This window comes from Setaria viridis, chromosome 2 (genome assembly GCF_005286985.2).
Source record: "Setaria viridis chromosome 2, Setaria_viridis_v4.0, whole genome shotgun sequence".
Taxonomy (NCBI): domain Eukaryota; kingdom Viridiplantae; phylum Streptophyta; class Magnoliopsida; order Poales; family Poaceae; genus Setaria; species Setaria viridis.
The window spans coordinates 16,066,279-16,087,998 of record NC_048264.2 but is presented as its reverse complement, the minus strand read 5'-3'; the positions used below and the strand labels follow the sequence as shown (position 1 = coordinate 16,087,998).

Sequence of the window (21,720 nt, the reverse complement as noted above, 5' to 3'; positions counted from 1 at the left end):
TGCTGGCGCTGAGCTGAGGGTCCTTTGCTTTGCTTTCCTCCAAAGACTAGACGCCTCAAAGGAGTGAGTGTCACCCTGTCCCCCTCTCCATGGCACCTTCTTTGTGGTAGAGCAAGATTATCTTGGCAAGTTGCTCCTGGGACCTGGAGTACGAGGGGTATCTTTTCTTTTCTTTTCTTTTTTTGTCTTTTGGAGTGCTACATGTATGAGATGACAAGGTTAAAAAGAAGAGTGTGGATATCAAGACAAAGTGCATGTTACCACTAAACAACTTTGCCATTCACCCCACCACAAAAAGATATAAACCAATGCCTCATCTCTCTTGTGGACCTGCCAATTGCCAATTGCTGCTCTTGGTTGCTTTTTTATTAAAATTTAGCGAAATGCCAACTTTTTTTAAAAAAAATAAGAGTCGACTAGAACCTCTGCTCTACAGTAGACACATTTACCGAGTCATCGTCAATTCACCATCCTCGTAGTTCTTCCTTTGACACTACATCATGATGCTTACTCGCTTCCTATCCCATCCACCTCTATCCCCTCCACATTCCAACAATCACATTGGTAATGTAGTTCAACATGTCTTCATTTCAAGCCTCGTTTGGCACAGCTCTGACTTGTGAAAAAATAGTTTCAACTTTGACTTCTCTGGTGAAGTGGCTTTTTCTTACTTTGGCTTGTCTTGTTGGGAAAAAATTTAGGAAAACGGCTTCTCCGACTATTTTAAATGTATAGAAGATATAAAACGTCCATAGTACCCTTATTTTTTTTCTTTCTTTTTTTCCTCTCTTTTCTTCCTATTTCTCTCTTATTTCTCTTTCCTTTCACTTCATTTCTTATTTCTCTTCCTTCTTCAACCTTATCTTCTTTCTCTGGTTCTCCTGCCCAACACCTCGCTCCCACCTCTGGTCCTCCTGCCCCTTTCCCCCACCTCCCCCGCACTCCCGCCAGCCTCTGGCCACGTCGCCGGTGCTGCACCCATGGAGTCGTGCTGCCGCCGGTGCGCCTCGCGTCGTCTCGCCAGCATCCGCCCCAAGCCACCGCCGGTCAGGTGCTCCGCCGGGTAAGCCCCGCGTTCCATGCCGCTCAGTCCTAAGTCAGTATTTTTGGCTTCTCCTGCGGGGAGTAATGCAGAGACCATATTTTGTGGGGATTTTGCCCAGCTTCTTCTCGCAAGCCATTTTGAGGTGCAGCGTTTGGCATGGCTTCATCAAAAGCCGCTGAAGAAGCCGCCCAATGAACCGTGCCAAAGAGGGGCTTAGTCTTTAGAGTATTATGAGATGCTTAACATTAAAAGTAGTTGAGATGCATTTGAATTATTTTGGCGGGATACAATTAACAGTGGGATCGCTACAATCATACATCATATCTGCCATAGAAAATTCCATTAAAATGGTATGGTGAGAGCAAAGAAAGTCAAGTGCTGAGGACTACTCTGCCACATATGAAGCGTGCATCATTTTCTCCACAAATGAAGCGCGGAATGATTGAAAAATATGTCATGTTGTTGACTGCAGGACCATGCCTTGACCAATGTCTTCATGATGTCTGTTGATCAGCACTGTATTTCTACATCAGTGCTTTGTACTTGTCATCCTACTCTTTCTGTCAACAAAGCTTACGTAGTTTCCTACGGTTTGAGAGTACCTAATAGTTGGAAGTGTACCACACCTACAAATTATAACCACGAAAGCAGCAATTGCCTGGTTCACCTAGCCCTAGATGTGGCCTGTGAAAAAGCTCATATATGCATAGAGGCTTTGGAAGCAAAAGGTTTGTGCTCAGAGCATTTGCCACATTGGTGAAATTACTGCTGACTGTATCCAATTGGCATGAGAAAGACAAACCAAAGCTTCTCCACAGTCTAAAGTGACGACCTGTGTAGAGGACACATCACACATACACACAAGAGTCTTCCTCCCATGTGCTAGGTAGCAGCTTCCCTCCCAGGCTCCCCTCTACCTTTTCCCTCACAAATCATTCGCTTGTCTTTACCTGCTTCCAAGGCATTATTATAAGCCCAATCACCACTTGTCATAGCTGATGATCTATTTAGGCTTAATTAAACAAATCCTAGTACTTGCAGATAGTAAAAGATGCAGCTTTATTTTTGTCCTGTGATGGAGCAGACCAGACAAGTCAGGAGGAAGAGGAAGAGGAAAAACTAGAAAGGCAGTGCAGTGCAGGGCAGGGAGCAGAGCATGCATGCAGGAGGAAGTGGGCACAGCCACAGCACAGGGGCCTGTGCCTGCCTCTGCTCTTGACCTACCAGCATACTCCAGGAGTAAAACTATAGGCATACCACCATGGTGTACACACATGTCAAGTACATACTGCACTACTGCAGGCAGGCCCCTACAGCTCCTACAGGGAAATACTGACAATTTTTTGTTTAAAGTGTGGGAGTCCTGTTTCTTCCTTGTTTTATCAGAAAGAAAACTACTGCCTCGGGTCAAGTATACGTGTCCTTTAACCAATTGATACGATTTCCTATGCGCATTTCATTCTACATGGTAGAAAAATGATAAAGTCGTGATGACATTGAAGTTTTGTTTGTTATTTTTTTCATTTGATTAGTGTTTTCAACAGGAATTGTATCTTTCATTCGTCCTTATTATTTGAAGGGCAGCATAGTTTAACATTATTTTTCCCTCAATTTTGCGATTAGTATAATTGTTTATTATAATTGTTTTCTACAAAGGTACAATGTAGACATTATGAAATTAAATGCACCGAAATTACATTCATATATGGTATATATGCTGGTGCTCCCTAGAGTTGTCATGAAATAACTCTCTCAAATTTAACTATGTCATTTTAGAATATGTAACTTTGGAAGATAAATATGCAACTTTGAAAGATAAAACAGATATTTATGGCTAATCTATCTCCTCTTCCATCAAATCTTTTATCGCAATTGAGTTTTGGGGGGAAAATCATGAATGCTTGTCAAGTTTAAGTATATTTAGTTTGCATTAGCACTGATTAAAGAGTTTGAACAGTGTCATGTAGCAAAATTAGCCACCTAGTAAATTGATTATTATTTTAAAGCACTTTTTACTACAAATTTAAATTACTTTAACAACTATATTTGGTGTAGTACAAAATATGTTGCATGATCAAACAATAGTCTGAGTTTAACTTCAAAGACCATGCCAAAATAAAATCCTCCTAGTACTTGGCTTGGACAAAGGGAGCATCTTTTTGCCATTTTGTCCATTGACTCCATTCCATTTTCTCCCTGTGAACAAAAGTTAGTAACCTACAGTTTTCTCAGGGTTACTCTTACTCATGGCTAGAGCCATATTTGCTCTTTTTGGTCTTGAAATTAGGGTGCCACCCGAGTGATTACTGATTGGGACAGCGCTACGGCGTGTAGTGTAGGCTCTCCTTGGTGGCGCATGCAACTTTTTTGTAGGGAGTGGGGGCAGTTGAGACTGGATTTTGTTCAGACCAGTGGGAGTATATATTCTCTTTTTATTTGCAGTGAAAGTGAAAGGAAGAACAAAGGGCCAGCACACGTCGCAAGGACCACACCACACCCACACCCACATTGGTTGGGCACTGGGAAACACTGACCAAAGTGCCCAAAGGTGAAGCGAATGAGGCGCTCCAAAACAAACAAAAGCACACAGCACTGTACACCAAGTCACCAACCAAACCTCCCTCCCTCCATTCATCCATCCATCGGAGTGAACGCAATGGGTCTACACGCATGCTGCCATCGATCGAGTTGGCATTTACCATGCTCCATTCGCATGGCTCCATCCTCTAGCTACTGCTCTTCATGAGCAGCAACCTCACCACTCTATCGCCAGTAGACCCACTCTATCGCCAGTAGACAGGGATCGAGCAGAGAGAGCTGCACAACAGAACAAAGGCTATGCATTGCCTTGTACTGGCCATTGGCCAAGGCTATGCTTGAATGTTGATGTGCCAATGCCGTGATTAGCGCAAAGTTTGTCCATCCTTGTCCCGGATTTCATTTTGCATTTTGAATTTGAATTGGAGGTGGGGGTACCTAGCTAGAACCTCGTGCTTTGGAGGAGAGGTCATCAAGTAGCACAAGCCCGTGCATGCCATTGTTTTCTCCAACATTTGTGTTGCACGCCTTGTGTATAGCTCAATGTGCCGATCCAGCATCCACTGGTCCAACACGAGAGATGAGGACAAGAGTAGGTACCAAAGGGAACACCGGTTGACAATCTAAAAGGGCTACTCAGTCCCCCACATTGACTTAAAGGAACAACTGTCGGCAAATAATAGACTTTTGGCGATCAAGCATATGATCGGGGAGGCAGAGATTGACCTCCATACACGTTCAAGTTGAGACAGATGATCCCCCAAAGCGCGCGCATCATGGAACTGAATAAACAAACACCACTCCAGATGTCAAGGACGAACAAAAACAATAATACGAGAAATGCCTTTTCTCAAGATTTGATGGATGCGAGGGACATTTGCATATATGTAAAAAAGCATGGATGGATGTAAAAAGATGCAAGGGCACCTACCATGGCAGGATGCAGCAGGCATGAGCGTAAGCTTTTGCAAAAGGTGGCCGCAAGGAACGATATCATGCATGTACATGCACTGGAGTCATCTCTCGTCGCAGAGGGAAAAAGATTGTGTGCAGAGAGGTCTCCTCACCCGCACAACACGACGAAAACGCCAACCGGCAAAGCTATAATAGCGCATGGTTAAGGGAAAATTGATTCGAAAGACTTCGTATCCGCCGGCGTCTGCGCCTCCGCCCACCCACGTTGAGGACTTGTTATTCAGCTGGCTTATCAGCCACCAAATAGTAGTTTCTTCTCATAACAAATTAGCTGTTTCGGGACCTTCCCTGCGAAGATGAAAGCTCGACACGGATCTGCGGCGAAGTTCGAAGCTCTACACGACCGCCGCAGCCGCGAGTGTCGCGGAAGACCCAAGGGACCATGGTGAGTGGCGCATGCTGCGCGCGTGCGTCTCGGCAAGCTCGGCATGGGCCTCGTAGTCATTGACTTGCTTCTGCGGCTGGCAGCTGACGCCGGCGCAGCCTCACACGAGCGCAGCTGTAGATGGCGGCACATCAAGTAGCAGCAATCTATCACCCAACTACAGCTCCTCTGCACCCGAGCTCCCCCTTCTTTCTATCTCTCTGCAACAACACATGCTTCCTCAAATCCACCAACCAGAGCCGCAAGAATCCCATTATACAGGCAAAAAATATTATATCTACCACAGCGCCACCAGGGTGTTCGATGAAATGCCGGACCTGGCACTCGCGCTCGACCTCCACGCATGCTCTCGACCTCCACGCATGCTCTCGACCGCGCCACGGCTGCAGGTACTCACACTGCTAACGTAGAACACTGCAATGTGGAAGAGAGTGATGAGCGAAAGAGACCCCAAGCTAACTGGTTGCCAGAGAGAGGAGAACGGGCGAATGTCACGGAAGCCAAGACCTTGCCAAACACGCCGAGTGCATGGTGGCCGCGAACGACGAGCGCAACTTGCGAGCGGATGTGCGGCCGGGGACGCCAGCCTCGCGGGGTCTCTGCAGGGCACGCGTGTCGGCCTGTCCAGCGCGGGGCGGAAGCTACCATGGCCGTTCAAGCAAGTGCTTGGACGGACGAATGGACGGCGTTAACTGCAAAAGTGACAGAATGGTAGTTTAAGATAACGATTCATTCTTTCGATGCTATTTTACGGGACGACGAATTTTCAATGGTATTTTTCGAATACGATGATCTTTTGATGCTATATAACTAATTTTTCCCATGGTTAAATTCAAACTTCCTAAGAACCCAATGGAGTGTGGATCCTTTACAAAATTGCAGGCTAAAACAGCCGGCCTTCATGTCTGAGTAATTTGCATCCCAGATAGCTGACCATGGCAAATTTGTTAGTGAAACTTTATTTCTAGGAAAATTTATGTTTATGCTACTGTGCCAATTACGGTTTCAATATTTCTTACTGTTTTTTGTTATATTTAGACTCATGCTATCACTAAACCTGTTCTATTTATGCCGATATTGTCATACCTGATTTTAGTGTCATGACTTGTTTGATTCATGCCATTGGAAACGGAACCATGATGGCATAAATGGGACAAATTTTACACTGGGGTGAGTATATAAACCTAATCATCCCTATATGAAATTACGGTCCAAGTCACAATAGTCTCACCTTGAATTCCAACAATTTCTAAAAAAATTCAAATAATGATGTGGCTATCCCACGGCCGGTTTGTCCTCACGGACACGATCAAGAGAAATACTAATTTACATGTACTCAGTATGTAAGTTAAAACACAATAAGCCTCGATCAGGACGGAGCACCACTATTGTGCTTTAATTTGATCACATAGATCAATGGGGAAAAAAATTAAGTTTAATCCAATCTAATGAATCATTTGCTATAGCTTGTCTCTACTGTGATGTTTGTCTCGCTCCGTCCACAAAAGCACTGCCTTTTAACAACTAACAACCTAAGCTATTAGCAATAATAGTGGAAGAAGTCAAAGAAGACAAGGCAAGATAAAATGAACGCAATTAGATTGCAGGAGTCAGGAACTGTTCCCTCTCAAAAAAAAAAGTCAGGAACTGTTGTTTTGTGCATGTAACTTGCGCAAGTTCCTTTCTTTTTAGGCATTCAGGAGCATGATGCTTTTGCTCTGACCTTCTTCTTTTTCTTTTTCCTTGCATTGGTTTCGACAGGTCCATTTCGGGAGGAGATCGAGGCAGTGGAAGCAGCAGCAAGCCGATGCAGTACTAGGGAGAAGGGAGTAGAGGAAGCAAAGCAGCTGATGTGGTGTGGGCCAACAACATAATTGGGGAATAATATGATGGCAATCTACGCTTTGTTGTGTTGACCCCTCTCACTCTCTTCTCTTGAGGAGACAATCCCTGTACCCGTGTAGCTAGTAGAGCTTCTCACTTTACAATAGCATATGCTGCAGTGCAGTGGTATTTTTTTTTTAACGGACCGCGATAGTGCGAGTTTCTATTGATATAGCAGTACAATACAAGACTACGGTCCTGGAAGGCCATAGGTAGAAAAATAAAAAGAAAAACAAATTAGACTTGCCTGGTTGGATTGGGACATCAACGCGGGTAACCACCCAACTCAAAACCGCAACACCCGACCAGTCGGATTGGGATATCAACGCGGCCGCACCACTCCACTCGACAACGGCAGCAGAACCGAAGCCATTACCGCGACACCCATCAACATTCTCACGCTCAAGTAGTCATCAAAACCTCCAGGCGTGACTCCGCGTTGACAGAAACCGAGAGAAAACAGACTGCATAGCACCGAGAAGGCTACCGCCATATGGAACCCTTCGTTGTAGTGCCGCTGCAACACCACAATCCACCCGACAAAGTGATTCCACCAGATCCGAACCTCTCGCAGGCTACCTCGCAGTCATTACTACGATAACACAAACGCGTGGGTGCCTCACCACATCTGCCATTGGACTCCTCCTCGCTCTCGTCGCCTCGAAGAAAAACACCACGTGCAGGGGTCTCACCACGTCCACCGCAGTACTTCATGTCACGGATCCATTTTTTATGTCACCATCAGAATGGTGAGCAATGCCGCCCCGCCTCCAAGGTCTCCATCAAACAGCGAAGCTGCCGCTGCAGGTCGACTTTGTTTTGTTGCTTAACCCGCGCACACGGCCATCGTTATCGTGCCAGCAAGCCAAAGATGTCGCTTGCGCCGTCTTCCGACGATGTACCACACCGGAGTAGCCCAAGCAAAGCTCAGCAACCCGTCGCGATCCACTACAAGCAGCCAACCCGACAAGCATGCGGAGACCCCTGGCCGCCACCACAACTACAATCGCCGTCACGTGGCGTCTGCAACCCTCGTCAAGCTCGTCATCCTGCATCATGCCGCCTTGCCAAGTCGCAAACCCCCCAACTGTAGCCTTCCATGACCATCAGCATTACTAGTAGTATATAACTCTGTGGACGACTAAAGAGGATGACAATAATAACTCCAAGACATGAAATGCATGCAACTTTTTTATAAAATGAAGACATTTCATAGCAAAGGGTGATATATGGTGGTATGCATGATTCAACCTATTGCCATACAAAACATTTACCTTAAACATGACTGTCTGAGCAGCTGAAAACTCTGACCCCTCTTTGCAAGGACCTAAACAATATAATTGAATGCCATCATCTGCATGCATGCTCGGGTAGCTGTACTAACCAAAAAGCAAGCTAGAGGATTTGGGTACTCCATATGGGCTGGTAGGTACCCCCAGCACCGGGTATCGGTAGCACTAGCACAGCAGAGCAGGTGGCTTCAATTGAATTCGAGTTCGTGGCTCTCGCAGCGCAATGCAAAGTGCAGTGAAGCCGAAGGAAAGCTGCCGATACGCTCTGGAGCTACACGCGGCAGAGGCCGGAACAAGCAAAGCGACGGCATAAATACACTGCACGCACCACGCAGCGACGAGCCGACGACCCCAGCCGCGGCGCAGGCAACAGGCGTGTCCAATTACTCCCGCCGCGGCCGGCATGCATCGCGTGCGCTGCGGCAACCAGCAGAGCGGGTAGCTGCTGGCCGCCGGCCGCGTGCCTCTCTGCCTGCGCCTGCCTCCTCGGCTCGGCTCACCTCACGCACAGTGCGTGCCACTCCGATCGATCCAGCGATCCTCGCCAGGCAGGCATCTCGCGACATGACCGTGCGTTGCGTCGCGTCGCAGCTTCTCGCCAGGCAGGCAGCTCCTCGACAACATGCATTGGCTCGGCTAGCTCTTGCGCTTGCTGGCTTGTTCCATCGATCTATACCTGATGCATGCCACACCTTGTCGTCTCACGTGCACGCGCGCCTCTGGTCTCTGTTGTTGTAGGCTGACACACAGCTGGCACGCCGCACAGGGACAGGGGCTACCGTGTGACTGTTCGCTTCAGCTTATAACACGGCTGCCGTGTTGCTTGAATGGAGATGGAGTATCCATGCTTTTCTCTCTTATAAGTTTTGAAACGAAATGCATGTTTTTTCTCTCGGTCTTTCAACAAGGGTGCCTGGTTACAAAATGCAAGTCGAATGTTTACACGACGGCATTGAAGGATATCATACGCGATCTCATGCCCTGGGGGTCGATAGATTATTGATTTGATCCCGATTGGCCATCCGGCGGTCACTCGCAAAATGTGAGCCCCCCTCGCAAATTTAAGGCGTCCTGTGTGGCGCTGCGTGCTCCTCTTCATTCAATGCTTTTCCTCCATCTCCATGTATCATGTATGTACGCACCTGAAACTGAATCCTTGCAAGACACAGGAGGAGCGCATTCCTCTCAATGCATGTTATGTTAGCAGGAATAGAAGCCATGAACAATGTGGATCGATATGCAGCCTTACCAAACGCATGCAAGTGAAGGGCAGGCGCGTGCGAGAATTCAAGATTGTGAAGGAGGAGGACGAAACGAAAAAACAAACCAAATGGTGACATTTTGCATGCAACATGCATGGCTCACACCTCACAGTCACAGCCTCAGTGCCTCACAAGCTTTGCGTGTTGAGGCTAGCCGGCCGGCAGTAACAGTAGCAGCGCCCTCCACTCCAAGGGAAGGGAAGGAAGGCTTTTCATCATGCGTTGCGTGGTGGCCTGGTGGGCAGAATGATGAGCCTTGAATCGTCCATCAATATAATCCGCGCTACACCATTGGCTTCATGTGCTTCCCATGCCATGCCATGCCATGCGTGCAGCAGGCATGCATGGCGACCGGTACGGTCTCAGAAACGCGCGCTTGCCGTGGCGCCCATGCATGCAAAATCAGTTCCGATAGAGAAGAAAAGTCAGCTCCCAAGTTGTCGATTGTGCTTGTTTGGGCTGCAACCAAAAGGCTACCACTAGCTTCAGGTTCCTAGGATCCGAAACTACAGGTCAAATGGTAGCAAATTGGTGATGTAATGTTAATTCCCTGTCCTCCGTTGTGATTATTATTGGAAGCAAGAACCTCCAGAGGTAGAGGGCTGTTTGTGTTCTGTTTCACAGAGACTGTGTTGTACATGCGCCATCGGCCGGAACAGCAGCTCCGGAAAGCGTGTGCACAGGGGGCGCCACTGGCACGGGTCGGCCCTGCACCCGAATCAGCGCGGATCTGACAGGGCGATGCTCTACCGGATTCGCATTTACGTGGCCTCTGCCACGGCTAGCTCGTACCGCCCGGCTGCTACCGCTACCAAAATTGGTTTCATGAGCAAAATCCAAAGCGAGCGTGTGCCACCTCCGTGCGCCACGCCACGTAATTCTTCGATCATTAGAGACCTCAAATCGGTACGAGAACGGTCAGACGAGACGACCCGTGATCTTGGACATCTCCGGTGACCCGCATGACAACGGCATCAGATCAGATTCTACTAAATCTGCGGCAGAAACTAACAGACTGCTTCCCGTGAAATCTGATGAACGAGAGCCTCGCGGAAACTGCCGCAACAATTTCACGGGCAACACGCATCTTGCCCTCGCGTACCACCTATCTCTCCAGAAGCTAGCTAATGGACTTGCAGCCCAGCGAGCACACCCGCGCCTGTTACAGCCTGTACCATCCGAAGCTGATCCCAAGCTTCTCCGATCCATCCATGCGCCTACGACCATCTCCGTCACCCCGTACGCGTACGCGCATACCAACGACCATCCTCCGTGCGCAGCCCCGTACAGCGCACAGAAGCAGAGGCCGAGCAAGAAAACACGCAGAAAAATACAAGCCGATCCGTCCAGACTCCATAGACGCACGCAGCACCAAGGTCACCAGATGCATGCAACGAGAGCGGCAGGCAGACACCGGATCCAGCCGGTCATTTACTCCAGAAATCACCAAATCTTTGGGTACCACGACGCCGCTTAACTTGCCCCGCATCGTATTCGGCGCCCCCACTGCCAAACCAATGGGATCGACAGCTTCCATCCCCCACGAAGCACCCAGCACAGTAGTACACACGGCACCTCATCAAAGCACACAAACCCTCCTCCAGGACAAGTACCTCATCAAAGGTGGCCTTGCATTCAGCGTATCAATCCTGGGGAACCTGCAAATAACTCTGCATTCATGCCACCGTAACAGTACTACCGCCACTACACACCGGCACATGACAGCATCACAGGGAAACAGTACCGCACGACATTACCACCCACCCCTGCATTTTTGTTCCACATAATTCATGTGTCGATTTCTCTTAATGGCGCATGATTAAACGTAACCAGATCCATGCTGAAAAGCTCCGGCACAGACACAAAGGTCAGAAGCAGAAACAAGGGGAGCGCAGAGGCTATAACACCGCAGCACCAGATGGTTTGGAAATCCATAGTCTGGAGACTCGGAAAAACAGAGGGGGCATCAGGCTATTCGACTAGCACGGCAGTTAGATGAGCCTACATGGGGGGCAGGGGAGGGAGCACTTAAGGCCCGCCGAGGTGGGCGCCAAGCTCGCCAAGGTCGCCGTCATCGTCCTGGAGGCCGATGGCGTCCAGCTTCTGCCGCAGGACTGTGATCGCGTTCATGATCAGCTCATAGGCTGTGATGGCACCAGTTGTTTCCACGGTGAAGATGAAGCTGTCCTCCTTTGCGTTGATCTCCACTAAGCCTGGCTTTCCCATGGCCTCCGCCTTCTTGATCACCTCGTCGTCGTAGGTGTATGCCTCGGCGTCACACACCGTCACCTGATAATTTACAGAAAAGAATGCAGGCACTCAATATCAGAAGGGATAAAAAAAACATAGAGAAAGAGACATAAGCAGCTATGTCAAATGTTACGCCAACCAGCCCAGCATTAGTGACGGACCCAAGTATCTTTTCCTCTAAAGCTGGATAATGAAGGCAAAGCATCCAATCTGAACAATGAACAAAGAGAGTACAGGCCAAATTTCTACTTGCAAACATGGAACCCTACCGAACCCACGCATGTGGCAAAATACAGGAGTACAGCAGCGGAGCAGCATATGTAAAATTGACATGCATGAAACACCAGTACAAAAACGCACAGGCCAACCACCAATTGGAAAGAAGACCAATGAATCATACCAAGCTTAGGCTTGCAATGGTTGTCCTAGCAATCCATTACTCTACAGCAAGTATTCTATTCAATCTGCTGTCTCGATAACTTACCTGAAATATTTATCATGAAATGGTTCTTTAGATTTCAGGTGAAGTTTTCATGTTGCATCTAAACGCCCTAATGCTGCATTACATTGATATACCTGTTGAAAGGGATATTTATGGCGAACCTAAGTGCTCTGCATTACCTAGTATTTCACAGGCTAAGTTTGCTGGCTTCACAGGGAAGAGTCTAGATTTGCAAGAGATTAATTAAAGCATAAAAGTGCTCCGCAGTTCAATTACGTGTTAGAGCTAACTGGAATCAGGAATTCAGGAATGCCATTAATCTTGTTGTACAAAACTTATTGAGAGTTTAGTCCAAAACTAAAAGAGAAGACCTAATGCATACCAAGATAAGAAAAACAAGTTCTATGGTTTTTTTGGACGTAAATACAGCGAGGGAGGCCCCCGCTGTGTAGGATTTTATTGAAACCAAAAGAATTAAAAAGGAAACTGTACAAACTGCCAAAGCAGTGAGAGCAGAGAGAGAGAGGAGAGGACTATACACAACTAAAAAAACCAAAAGATCAAAGCCAGAGGAAAGAGCTGATAATCTACAGGAGGTCTCTCCAACTAAGGAAAGCCGCTCTTCTATCTTCATTGAGTCTATGAGCTTGTAGTAGACTTTCATCAATGAAATGCTGTTTCCAATCTTGCAAGCTAGGCTGATTTCTTTCGAAGATGAGATTGTTCCTTTGCTTCCAAATTTGTCATGCCCCAATTATCAACATTTCCATATAGGAGTTTGGGAAGTTCATTTTGGCTGAAATCAACACAAGTTCTATGGTTGGGCAGTGGCTATTCAATCTTTCTTTTTCAAAAAAAAAAAGTTAAAGGCTTCACATCTACGTAGGTGCTTCAGGAAGACTCCTCACAACTCAAAAACCTTGTGGAAGTCCTTGAAAACTAAATTAGAAAGAGGCACATTCTAAGAAGAAAAGAAAGTAAAGCAAAGAGGTCGACTTGTCAAAACAAGTATCCATTAGGAACAATAAGGTGGCCCAGTGGTTTCACTGGTCACCTCAGGAGTCAATACATGCTATTTGTATACATATGTACTGTACTCAAACATTCCTACACATGATATATGTTTTCTGGAAATTGCATATCTTGTTTAAAAAATAGTGCGCAGAGCAATCCAACTTTTTAGTCGATACTTCCACTTTCTAGTGTGGGGACTGTTGCTGTATGTTTCAACCTTTTCTTCTTTAATGAAATGATGCTCTCCTTGCATTCAAGAGAGAAAAAAGTTGTACTTTCAAATGTAAGCTAGGAGTATCAGACACAATAATCGCCATGCGTTTATCTACATTGAAACTAGTATGAGCAACTCACTAATTTGTAGGGTTTTTTTGGGATGTACTTGTCATTTCTAGGGCTCGCCTTATAATGTGGCTCAAAGCATTTGTAAGGCAAACAAATGCAAGGCTTGTGTCATTTGCAGGCTACCAAAGACTTATATGGTTCAGTTGACTTGGTCCCAAAGAACGAGCTTGATAAAAAAATATCATGGGATGGAAGCTTTAGTTAGGAGTCCTCCAAGAATTTAGGGGTATCCTGCCAATCTTTAGCATGGTTCATATCTTTAAAAACTGGAACCAGAATTTACTAAATCCTAGAAAAGTAGTTTAAGGTTGAGGTGGAAAAATTCTAACTTGTTGCAACAAATCGGCAGCAGAGTGAAGCAATCATTTAAACATGCTAGGCTACATATCATTCTAGTGATAAAGAGCCAAAGGTGGCAAGAGCTTACTTAATCATAATATCTAACAATACAATAGTATAAGAGCTATTTTTTGGTCAGCGACTACAAAAATTAACAACTAGGAATTCACCTCTATTCATAGGCTTCATGAAGACCCCTACCCTCACAAGTCACAGGTATTGCGACAACTCCTGGAAAACTAGTGGACATTGTTCGACTTCTATTTTAAATCTAGTGGCCATCCGCACATTACTCAATACCACCCAATAGATAACTTATGGCAAGACTATTTAACAACCAATAACACGATGAAATAAGCCATGACAGATAATTGTCAAATTTTTCCTAAAAATACAGGACACTAATATCAAACAAAAAAATTGGATCAAGATATTGATAAGCATATATAAACTGCCACAAATATTTCTCATACCAACATCAACTGAAAGAACCAACAAGTCTTTAAGTCACTCCTTCCATTTGATTGTCAATTTGTCATGTTAACTCAAAGCACCAATACACAGATTGACACTTTAATTTATATTGGACCCTGTATTAGCATCTCAACGCAAGAATGAAGAAACATTTGAATTAACAAGCAAATGGAAGAATAGACTTGCAAAGCCGTTTAAGTTGAGATTGGTACAAGACACTAGCTTTACAACTAGTATATCTACACTACACTTATACAAGGTAACTTTAGGATACTAAGAATATCAAACCACTTTTCATTAGTTGCTACTATTTTATGTTCCAAAAAAAGTTAGCCAAAAGAGATATGGATATCATGACTTATGTCAGCATCTCAATAGCTATCAATTAACTGTAGCATGAGATGACTATTTAATCTTACTAGTATTTGTAGAGTTGTACAATGGTTGTATAGGAATGTCAAAGAAGTTGTATGAGCTTAAATAGGCTCATGGAGGCAACCCACATATCCGGGCTGACAATTGAGCTAGTATTTCTTATTCTAGGTCCTAGCTCATGTCTTGTCTGTGGGCTCTGGATTAAGCTATTGATGCATTTTGCTTTCAGTCTTCTAGAACAATACCAAATGGTCAGTTTTTAAAACAGCACAGACCAAATTTGCAGTATTAGCTTAAAGGCTGTTTAAAAGGTTTATAAAATATACTCTATCTGTCCCAAGATACATAGCAAAATCTATGAACCTAGAAATGCTAAAACAACCTACAATTTGGGACGGAGGGAGTAACTATTTATGTGTGCTACACAAATGTTTAAGAGAAGCAGGACTGAGAACTGAGTTCCAAATATATCATATGTATTGTTTCATAATTTACTTGCCCAAAATGGAAAAAAGGGCATGTTTAGTTCACAACAGCTTTGCCTTATTCTTGCCAAAGGTTGGTCTTGCAACACTTTCATGGCAAGAAAAGTAACCAACCAACCATATAGGCCACAAAAAAGCTTACGACGAGTGCATTATAAGAGACTGGAAGGTGCATTAGGTGGTTGATGATCATGTTAAATATAACCAAGCAGATTAGTATGAAAAAACGAAAGCACATAGTGCTAGTATAAAACATAACACACGTAAACATGCAACAGTGTCAAGTTTATAGAAGATAAATAATGAATAGCTGCTCCAAAAAGCTTTCATTTCAAATAACAGAACAGACCACCTAATTGCATCCATTTTCTAGGCAAACTAAACCAAAGGAATTTGACTGGATTTAATCCTGACTTAGATATATCTAAGCAGACAATAATCATTCATCGCTAGAGAGTATAGACCACAAGTTTTGTCTTAAAATAAACTGCCTACAAGAATAAAGTGACAGATTTTGACCAAATAGTATAACAGAAACTGCACCGGTGCAAGTAAACACTTACCACCATATAAGGAACCAGTGGTCAAATAGGTAGTTACAGTGTGAAACTGTAAAATACTACGTACTGATAATGTTGAATTCTAAGGATCATGTCAATGATAGAGCAAGGAACGAATAATTCAGTAGTACAGGAGAAAACAAGCTGACCTTTCCATTAGCACTAAGGTCAAATACTTTTGTAGGACTGCTTTCGACCCAGCTTCTTTTCTCATCAAAAGTCAATGTATCCATAAGTTCTTCATTGATAAGTATGTCAGGCTCATACATGAAAGTCACGGTAGCAGCTGGTGACCATTTGGCATGGTCCTTGCCAATTCCTTTCCTAGCAATGGCACGAAGCCTCAATTCTTGGCCCCGACGCAGCTTTACAATAAGTATTCCCCTGAGATCAGCAACATCCAATAAGCTAAGTACTCAATAGTAAAATAGCATGCTAACAATAAGTGGACTTGGAACTGGAAATAATCATTCCAAGCAAAAGAAAAAAAATCTTGTTCATCTATTTTCCTCCAGATTCGAAAGTAAAACAAATTCCTGGAAAAAGTTTGCACAGTACAAAAAGCACCGACTTTATATACCCTAAGAATATATCTAGACAGACATGGCATGCATCACTATTCACTAACAAGCTCTTTGCAGTTTTCAGTGGACAAACTTCTGCAAGGTTTTGGCAGTGGACACGAGGTTGAGTACAGCTATAAAACAAAGGATAGATACATCTGTAGACCATGCTTCGTTATCCCTATAGTGCTTCAAATCACCATAATTATAATAGAGATCATTGCTATACAGTTATGATGCAGCTGTCATGTTAAACAGAGTGGTACAAAACATTTGTTTAGCCCCAGCTATTTCAACATAACTTGATCCAACCATTAACATTTCTAAGTAGAAGATTGGTTAAGCATGGTTGGTATACTACTTCCTAACAGTCATGTATTGTCCAATGCAACCCCAAGTGTGCTGTGCTAACGGTATAAACTTCTTTCAAACAAAAGGATGAGCCCAAGAAGCTAAAATGACACTTTAGAAGTTTCAACTTTTAAACAGCTTAAACTTTAGGCGGCAACCAATGAATATTTTATGACTACTAAACTTTAGAATACTAATCCAAAGTTTAGATCCATCACATATGGACTATATCAGTGCAGAGGGTGTTGCTGATACGACACGAGGCAGCGCATGACACGAATTCAGCACTATTGATTATCAAACACCAAAAAAAGTCAGATGTTAACAGGGATTTAAATATGGCTTCCAATCAACTCATCATAATAAGGGCTTGTTTGGATAGAAGAGTATTGGAGTGGAACGAAGGGAATTAAGTCTAAAATGAACTAACTTCCCCTCCAATCCCTCCCATTCCACTTCAATCCACTATTATCCAAACAAGCCTTAAAGGGGAAAATACATAAATCAGGCAACAATTGCTTGGAACAGAAATAGAAATGTCTACGCCACTCTAGAACAAACAAATTTATATACCCACTGCTAGTAAAAGAGTTCATTTGTCAGCCAAAGTAAGGAGATGTGTTGTTCAAACCTAACCCCAGCAGATAACCCAATTACAGACGGGTATCTCTAATTTTAAATGATTCGAGCCGCAAATAACATTTACATTCCGACGGGTCTACCATCCTAAAGTAAGCACGAGCAACAGTGAAATGAAGTGAATAACACATAATAAGATCAAAAATGGGTTATTAGCAACTAATTAGATGAAGGAGCACTTGCCTCTCGGCGTTGGGGTCGTAGTCGTTGCCGCTGAGCGCCAGCTGGTAGGCGCGTGCCTGGTCGACGGGGCAGACCTTGGGGTCAGCGGACCTCAGGTCGTTGGAGGTGACCTCGAGCGTCTGGTCGGAGTCGGTGGCGCGCGCGGAGAGGTTGAACTCGACGGAGCAGTACTCGCAGGAGCCGTCACCGTCGCAGGCGTCGCAGTCCCTGGAGAAGCGCATTTGCATGGCGGCGGCGGAGGTGAGGGGGATGAGCCCCAGGCGGTGCGCGATGAACTCGTCGTTGAGGACGGAGGAGTTGACCTCGATCTCGACGAGGTCGATGGCGACGGTGGGGACCTCGGCGATCATGACGCGGCGGAGGGCGTTGGCTATGCTGGCGTCGGTGTCACGGAGCTCGAACTTGGCGTAGTCGTCCTTGAGTTCGCGGATCCGGACGCGGGGGAAGCGCTGGTACGACGAGCCGGCCGCAGGACGGTCCATCTCGCTCGCTCCCTCGGGCGCGCGCCGAACTCCCGCTCCGCCGCCGGAGAAGAGTGTCTGCAGTTGGTTGCTGGTGGGAGCGCAACGCCGCGAGGGTTTTGGGGTGGGGTGGGTGGGGGATTTGGGGGAAGAGAAACGGCGAGAACGCCGAGAGGACTAGAGGAGGACTGGAGGAGGGGATTTCTCTTTTTCCCCTCCCCCTTTGCGGTTTGGCCCTTCCGCGGATTTTTATTTTGTGTTTTTTTCGAAGGAAGAAGTCTACCCTACCCCTAACATATAAAACCAGTTTTTGAAGTCCCTGAAGTTTGTAAACCCGTCTAAAAAACCCCCTCAGGGTGGTTTTGCCAACATGACAGTGACATAGCAATTGAGTCAGCAAGTAAATTAAAAAGTAAAAGGAAAATAGGCCCATATGTAATTTGACCGCCTTCTTACCACTCCTCTCCCGCCGACGAGGTCTAACACCCTCGATGTAAACTACGAGCAAAACACCATTTAGATTTGTTGCCATGAACAATGGCCGGAGCATCTATGGCTCCCATCCAATAATGTAATTTCCGACGCTTGCCACCATTGAAGAACAGCTCAGGCAAGTTCCAAATTGATTCGGTCTGTAGAGGCAGCCAAGACTAATGGTCAAAATTTCAAGCACCCGTTGCACAAAATCAATTAAATTCTCACTCTTATTGACTACTTACAAATCTAGGTTCCAAAAACCTTGCTCAATTCAAGCTAATTTGGGCTAGAATCAATCAAATTCTCATTTTTATTGGCTACTAGGTTCCAAAAGCTTTGCTCAATTCAAGCTAATTTGGGCCAGAATCTAGCAGCTGGTGTCGGTATCAGGAATCACGGGTCGAGACTACCGGTTTAGTAAATTTGTTTTCTCTGCGCGTTAGGCTCGGATGGTTGTACGGGAGGACATGAGGATTAGACTGGTTCAGGCAGGAATAGCCCTACGTCCAGTGTGGGTGGCTTCTCGTGTTACTCGTACCAAATTTGCAGTAGGGGCTACAAACGGGTGAGAGAGGGAAGCTGGTTCCCAGGTCTCTGTGGGTGTTTGCCGATGCTCAAAGTGTCCAGAGCGCTAGGGTTCTACGAGAGTTGTTGTGTGCGCTTCGTTGTTCTGTTGTCCGGGCCTCCCCCTTTCCCTCGGGCCCATTGGTCCCCTTTTATAGCGTAAAGAGGACACAGGGGTTACCAAATGAGCCGAGAGTAAGAAAGGTAACAAGGTAAAACAAGAAAGCGGGAGGAGCTACTGGAGACGCCATCTTCACCGTTGGGTCCCATCGATGATTCAGTGGCCGGGCACTGTAGCCGAGCACGCGAGTCGCATATGGCGGCTGACCACTATAGCCGCGCAAGTTGGTGGTGATGACTGGCCACTGTAGCCATGTAAGTGGCAGGAGGCGGCCGACCACTGTAGCCATATGTTCTGACAGGGCGGTGCGGTTGATGTGCACCTCTTGCCAGGCTGCGCAGGAAACCAGGCGGTTTGCCCTCCTTCGTTTAGACGGTATAGGCGATAAGTGCCCTATGACAGGTGTCGCAGTGGGATAAGGCGGTGCAGTCGTAGTCCTGCACTGTCGTGGCAGCAATGTGCAGCCCATCATCCTGACAGGTCACGTCGAAGAATGCGGGCGTCTCTCCATGTGTCAGAACCGTATCATGGAGCGTGCGCATCCCATCGGTTATGTTTTGGCGAGATCGGGGGGGACCCACAAGACCTGTGCCTCTGTTTGATGGCCTGCACATGCCTTCGGGCGAGGCAAAAACTTGCTTCGAGGGGTCGGGCGCGTCCGACCCCTTGCGCCCAGGGTCGGGCGAGGCGGAATCGTGGTTCGAGGAGTCGGGCGCGTCCGACCCCTTGTGCCTGGGGTCGGGCGAGGCGGAAACTTGCTTCGAGGGGTCGGGCGTGTCCGACCCCTTGCGCCCGGGGTCGGGCGATGTGGAGCGAGGTACTTCCGGGGTGTGTTTTGGTCAGTGGAGATTACGGGTGCCGGGGGTGGGCCCTGGCCCTTATGATTGTCGATTAGGGAGCGTAAGGAGGTCATTAATATTTCTCCCCGACAGCTGGTGTTTCTTATCTTGCATAGCATGTACAGATCAGCAAACGATGGCTGAGCCTACCAATTAATTCGATCCTGATTGACTAATGCTATTTGTTTCAGATTGGGTGGTGACCAACTGACTGGATGCAGGGGAGTTGTAGAAACTGGTGGCAGCCAAGACGGAGCTCCACCGCGACGACCAGAATGCGCTCTACGAGGACAAGGAGCGTGACTCCAAGCCTTTCCTAGACATGGCCGGCAACAAAGACCATTTCAAGCTCTTCGTCGTCGAGGAACCCGAGACCCGCGCACGCCGACTCATCGAGGAGCACCTATACCTGTTGTCCACCTCCGCGCCACAGGACCGCTGCCGCCGGATTGAGCTCAAGGCCCCAAATGTCCTGCGCGGTCATCGGGACCACGGCGGTGACGCTTCGCTATCAAGCGCGAGCAGGCACTCAAAGAGTTTGATGCAGCAGCTGCCGGTGCCGCTGCCAGAGGCATCAATGAACGAAGGCGGCCCGATCTCACTGAAGCCCGCGCTGATGGCAACCATGAGCAGCGTATGTTGTGCTTGTCACCAATTGCCACAACCCACATGCCGACGATCAGCCGGGCACCAGCGTGGGCACGCCTCGGCCCACCTCCCCGCTACGCACGGTTGACCACCACCATGGCAGCCAGCCAAGAGACTTTGGGTCCACCATCGCTAGCTCCAGACCTACCCATCGACAAGCGGGCCCCACATGTCTGCTAGTCCACCTCAGCATTCCAGTCCAACTTAGCATACTAGTGTGGCCAAAACCACCATATAAAACTAGGAAAGGGGCGGAGTGAATGTTTTACAAAGATGAGGGGGTTAAATACTTGGTTTTATAGGTTTGGGTGAAGTGATCTACCTTTAATAGGTGAGGGGTTATGTATACTTATTCCTTTTTCCAAATGTAAAATGCCTTTTTGCGAACTTTGCTTGTTCTGAAGGTTTATTTAAAAAATATAAGCCTTGGTTCTTGTTGCACATATGTTCCGATCAGGAATTGCTTTTCTTGTTTGTTTTCTTGACAGAATATCTTAGTAAAAAAGATTGTGATCTACATAAATTATCGGTGTAGATTGAAGAGTATTGGAAAAGATTACGAGAGATTGAATCAATATTGTATGAGAAAATAAGCCGTCCTCCGTGTAAAAGGCTAAAGAACTAAGGATAAATATGGCGTCCCGCCCCCCCGGGGTCGGGCTCGCTTACACCTGGCAACTCTCTAGGATATCAAGAATTCCCTCACAGACAAACACAAGTCTTTTATGCGCACTTTGTCCTCACTCGTGCGCACCCGGGAAGAACTTCTCGGTCGGTCACCCATCCCGAAATTGCTCCGGGCCAAGCACGTTTAACCCCGGAGTTCTTTGAGGATGAGCTTCCGGAAAAGAAGTTGCAACTTGTTGGTATGAGTATTCTATCAATCCTATTAAGCCTTGGGCCAGGATGTCACATACTCACCCCCTTAGAAGACTGACGCCCTCGTCGGTCAACCCCAAGCCAGGAACGTCCCCTCTTGACCACGTCCGTGTGTCCAGTGCCAGCGCATGTGCCATGCTGTGTGACCACTCTGGGTCCACACCAGCCATGCACACCATGCCTGCGCAACTGCGACCACACACGCCCATGAAACCGCGAGAGTCAGCTCTGATACCAACTGTGGCGTCCCGCCCCCCGGGGCCGGGCCCGCTTACACCTGGCAGCTCTCTGGGATATCAAGAATTCCCTCACAGACCAACACAAGTCTTT

At 46.6% G+C, this 21,720-nt stretch overlaps 1 protein-coding gene across 1 annotated transcript; it reads right to left on the bottom strand.

The window, feature by feature from the left end:
* Positions 1-11,134: 11,134 nt before the first annotated feature.
* Positions 11,135-18,012, bottom strand: LOC117844856 (DNA-directed RNA polymerases II, IV and V subunit 3). The gene is made up of 3 exons (XM_034725664.2): positions 17,402-18,012; positions 15,815-16,049; positions 11,135-11,670 (listed from the first exon to the last, which is right to left on the bottom strand). The coding sequence occupies exons 1-3, from the start codon at positions 17,881-17,883 to the stop codon at positions 11,410-11,412; spliced, it is 978 nt and encodes a 325-aa protein (XP_034581555.1). The 5' UTR covers positions 17,884-18,012; the 3' UTR covers positions 11,135-11,409.
* Between the last annotated feature and the right edge of the window lie 3,708 nt (positions 18,013-21,720).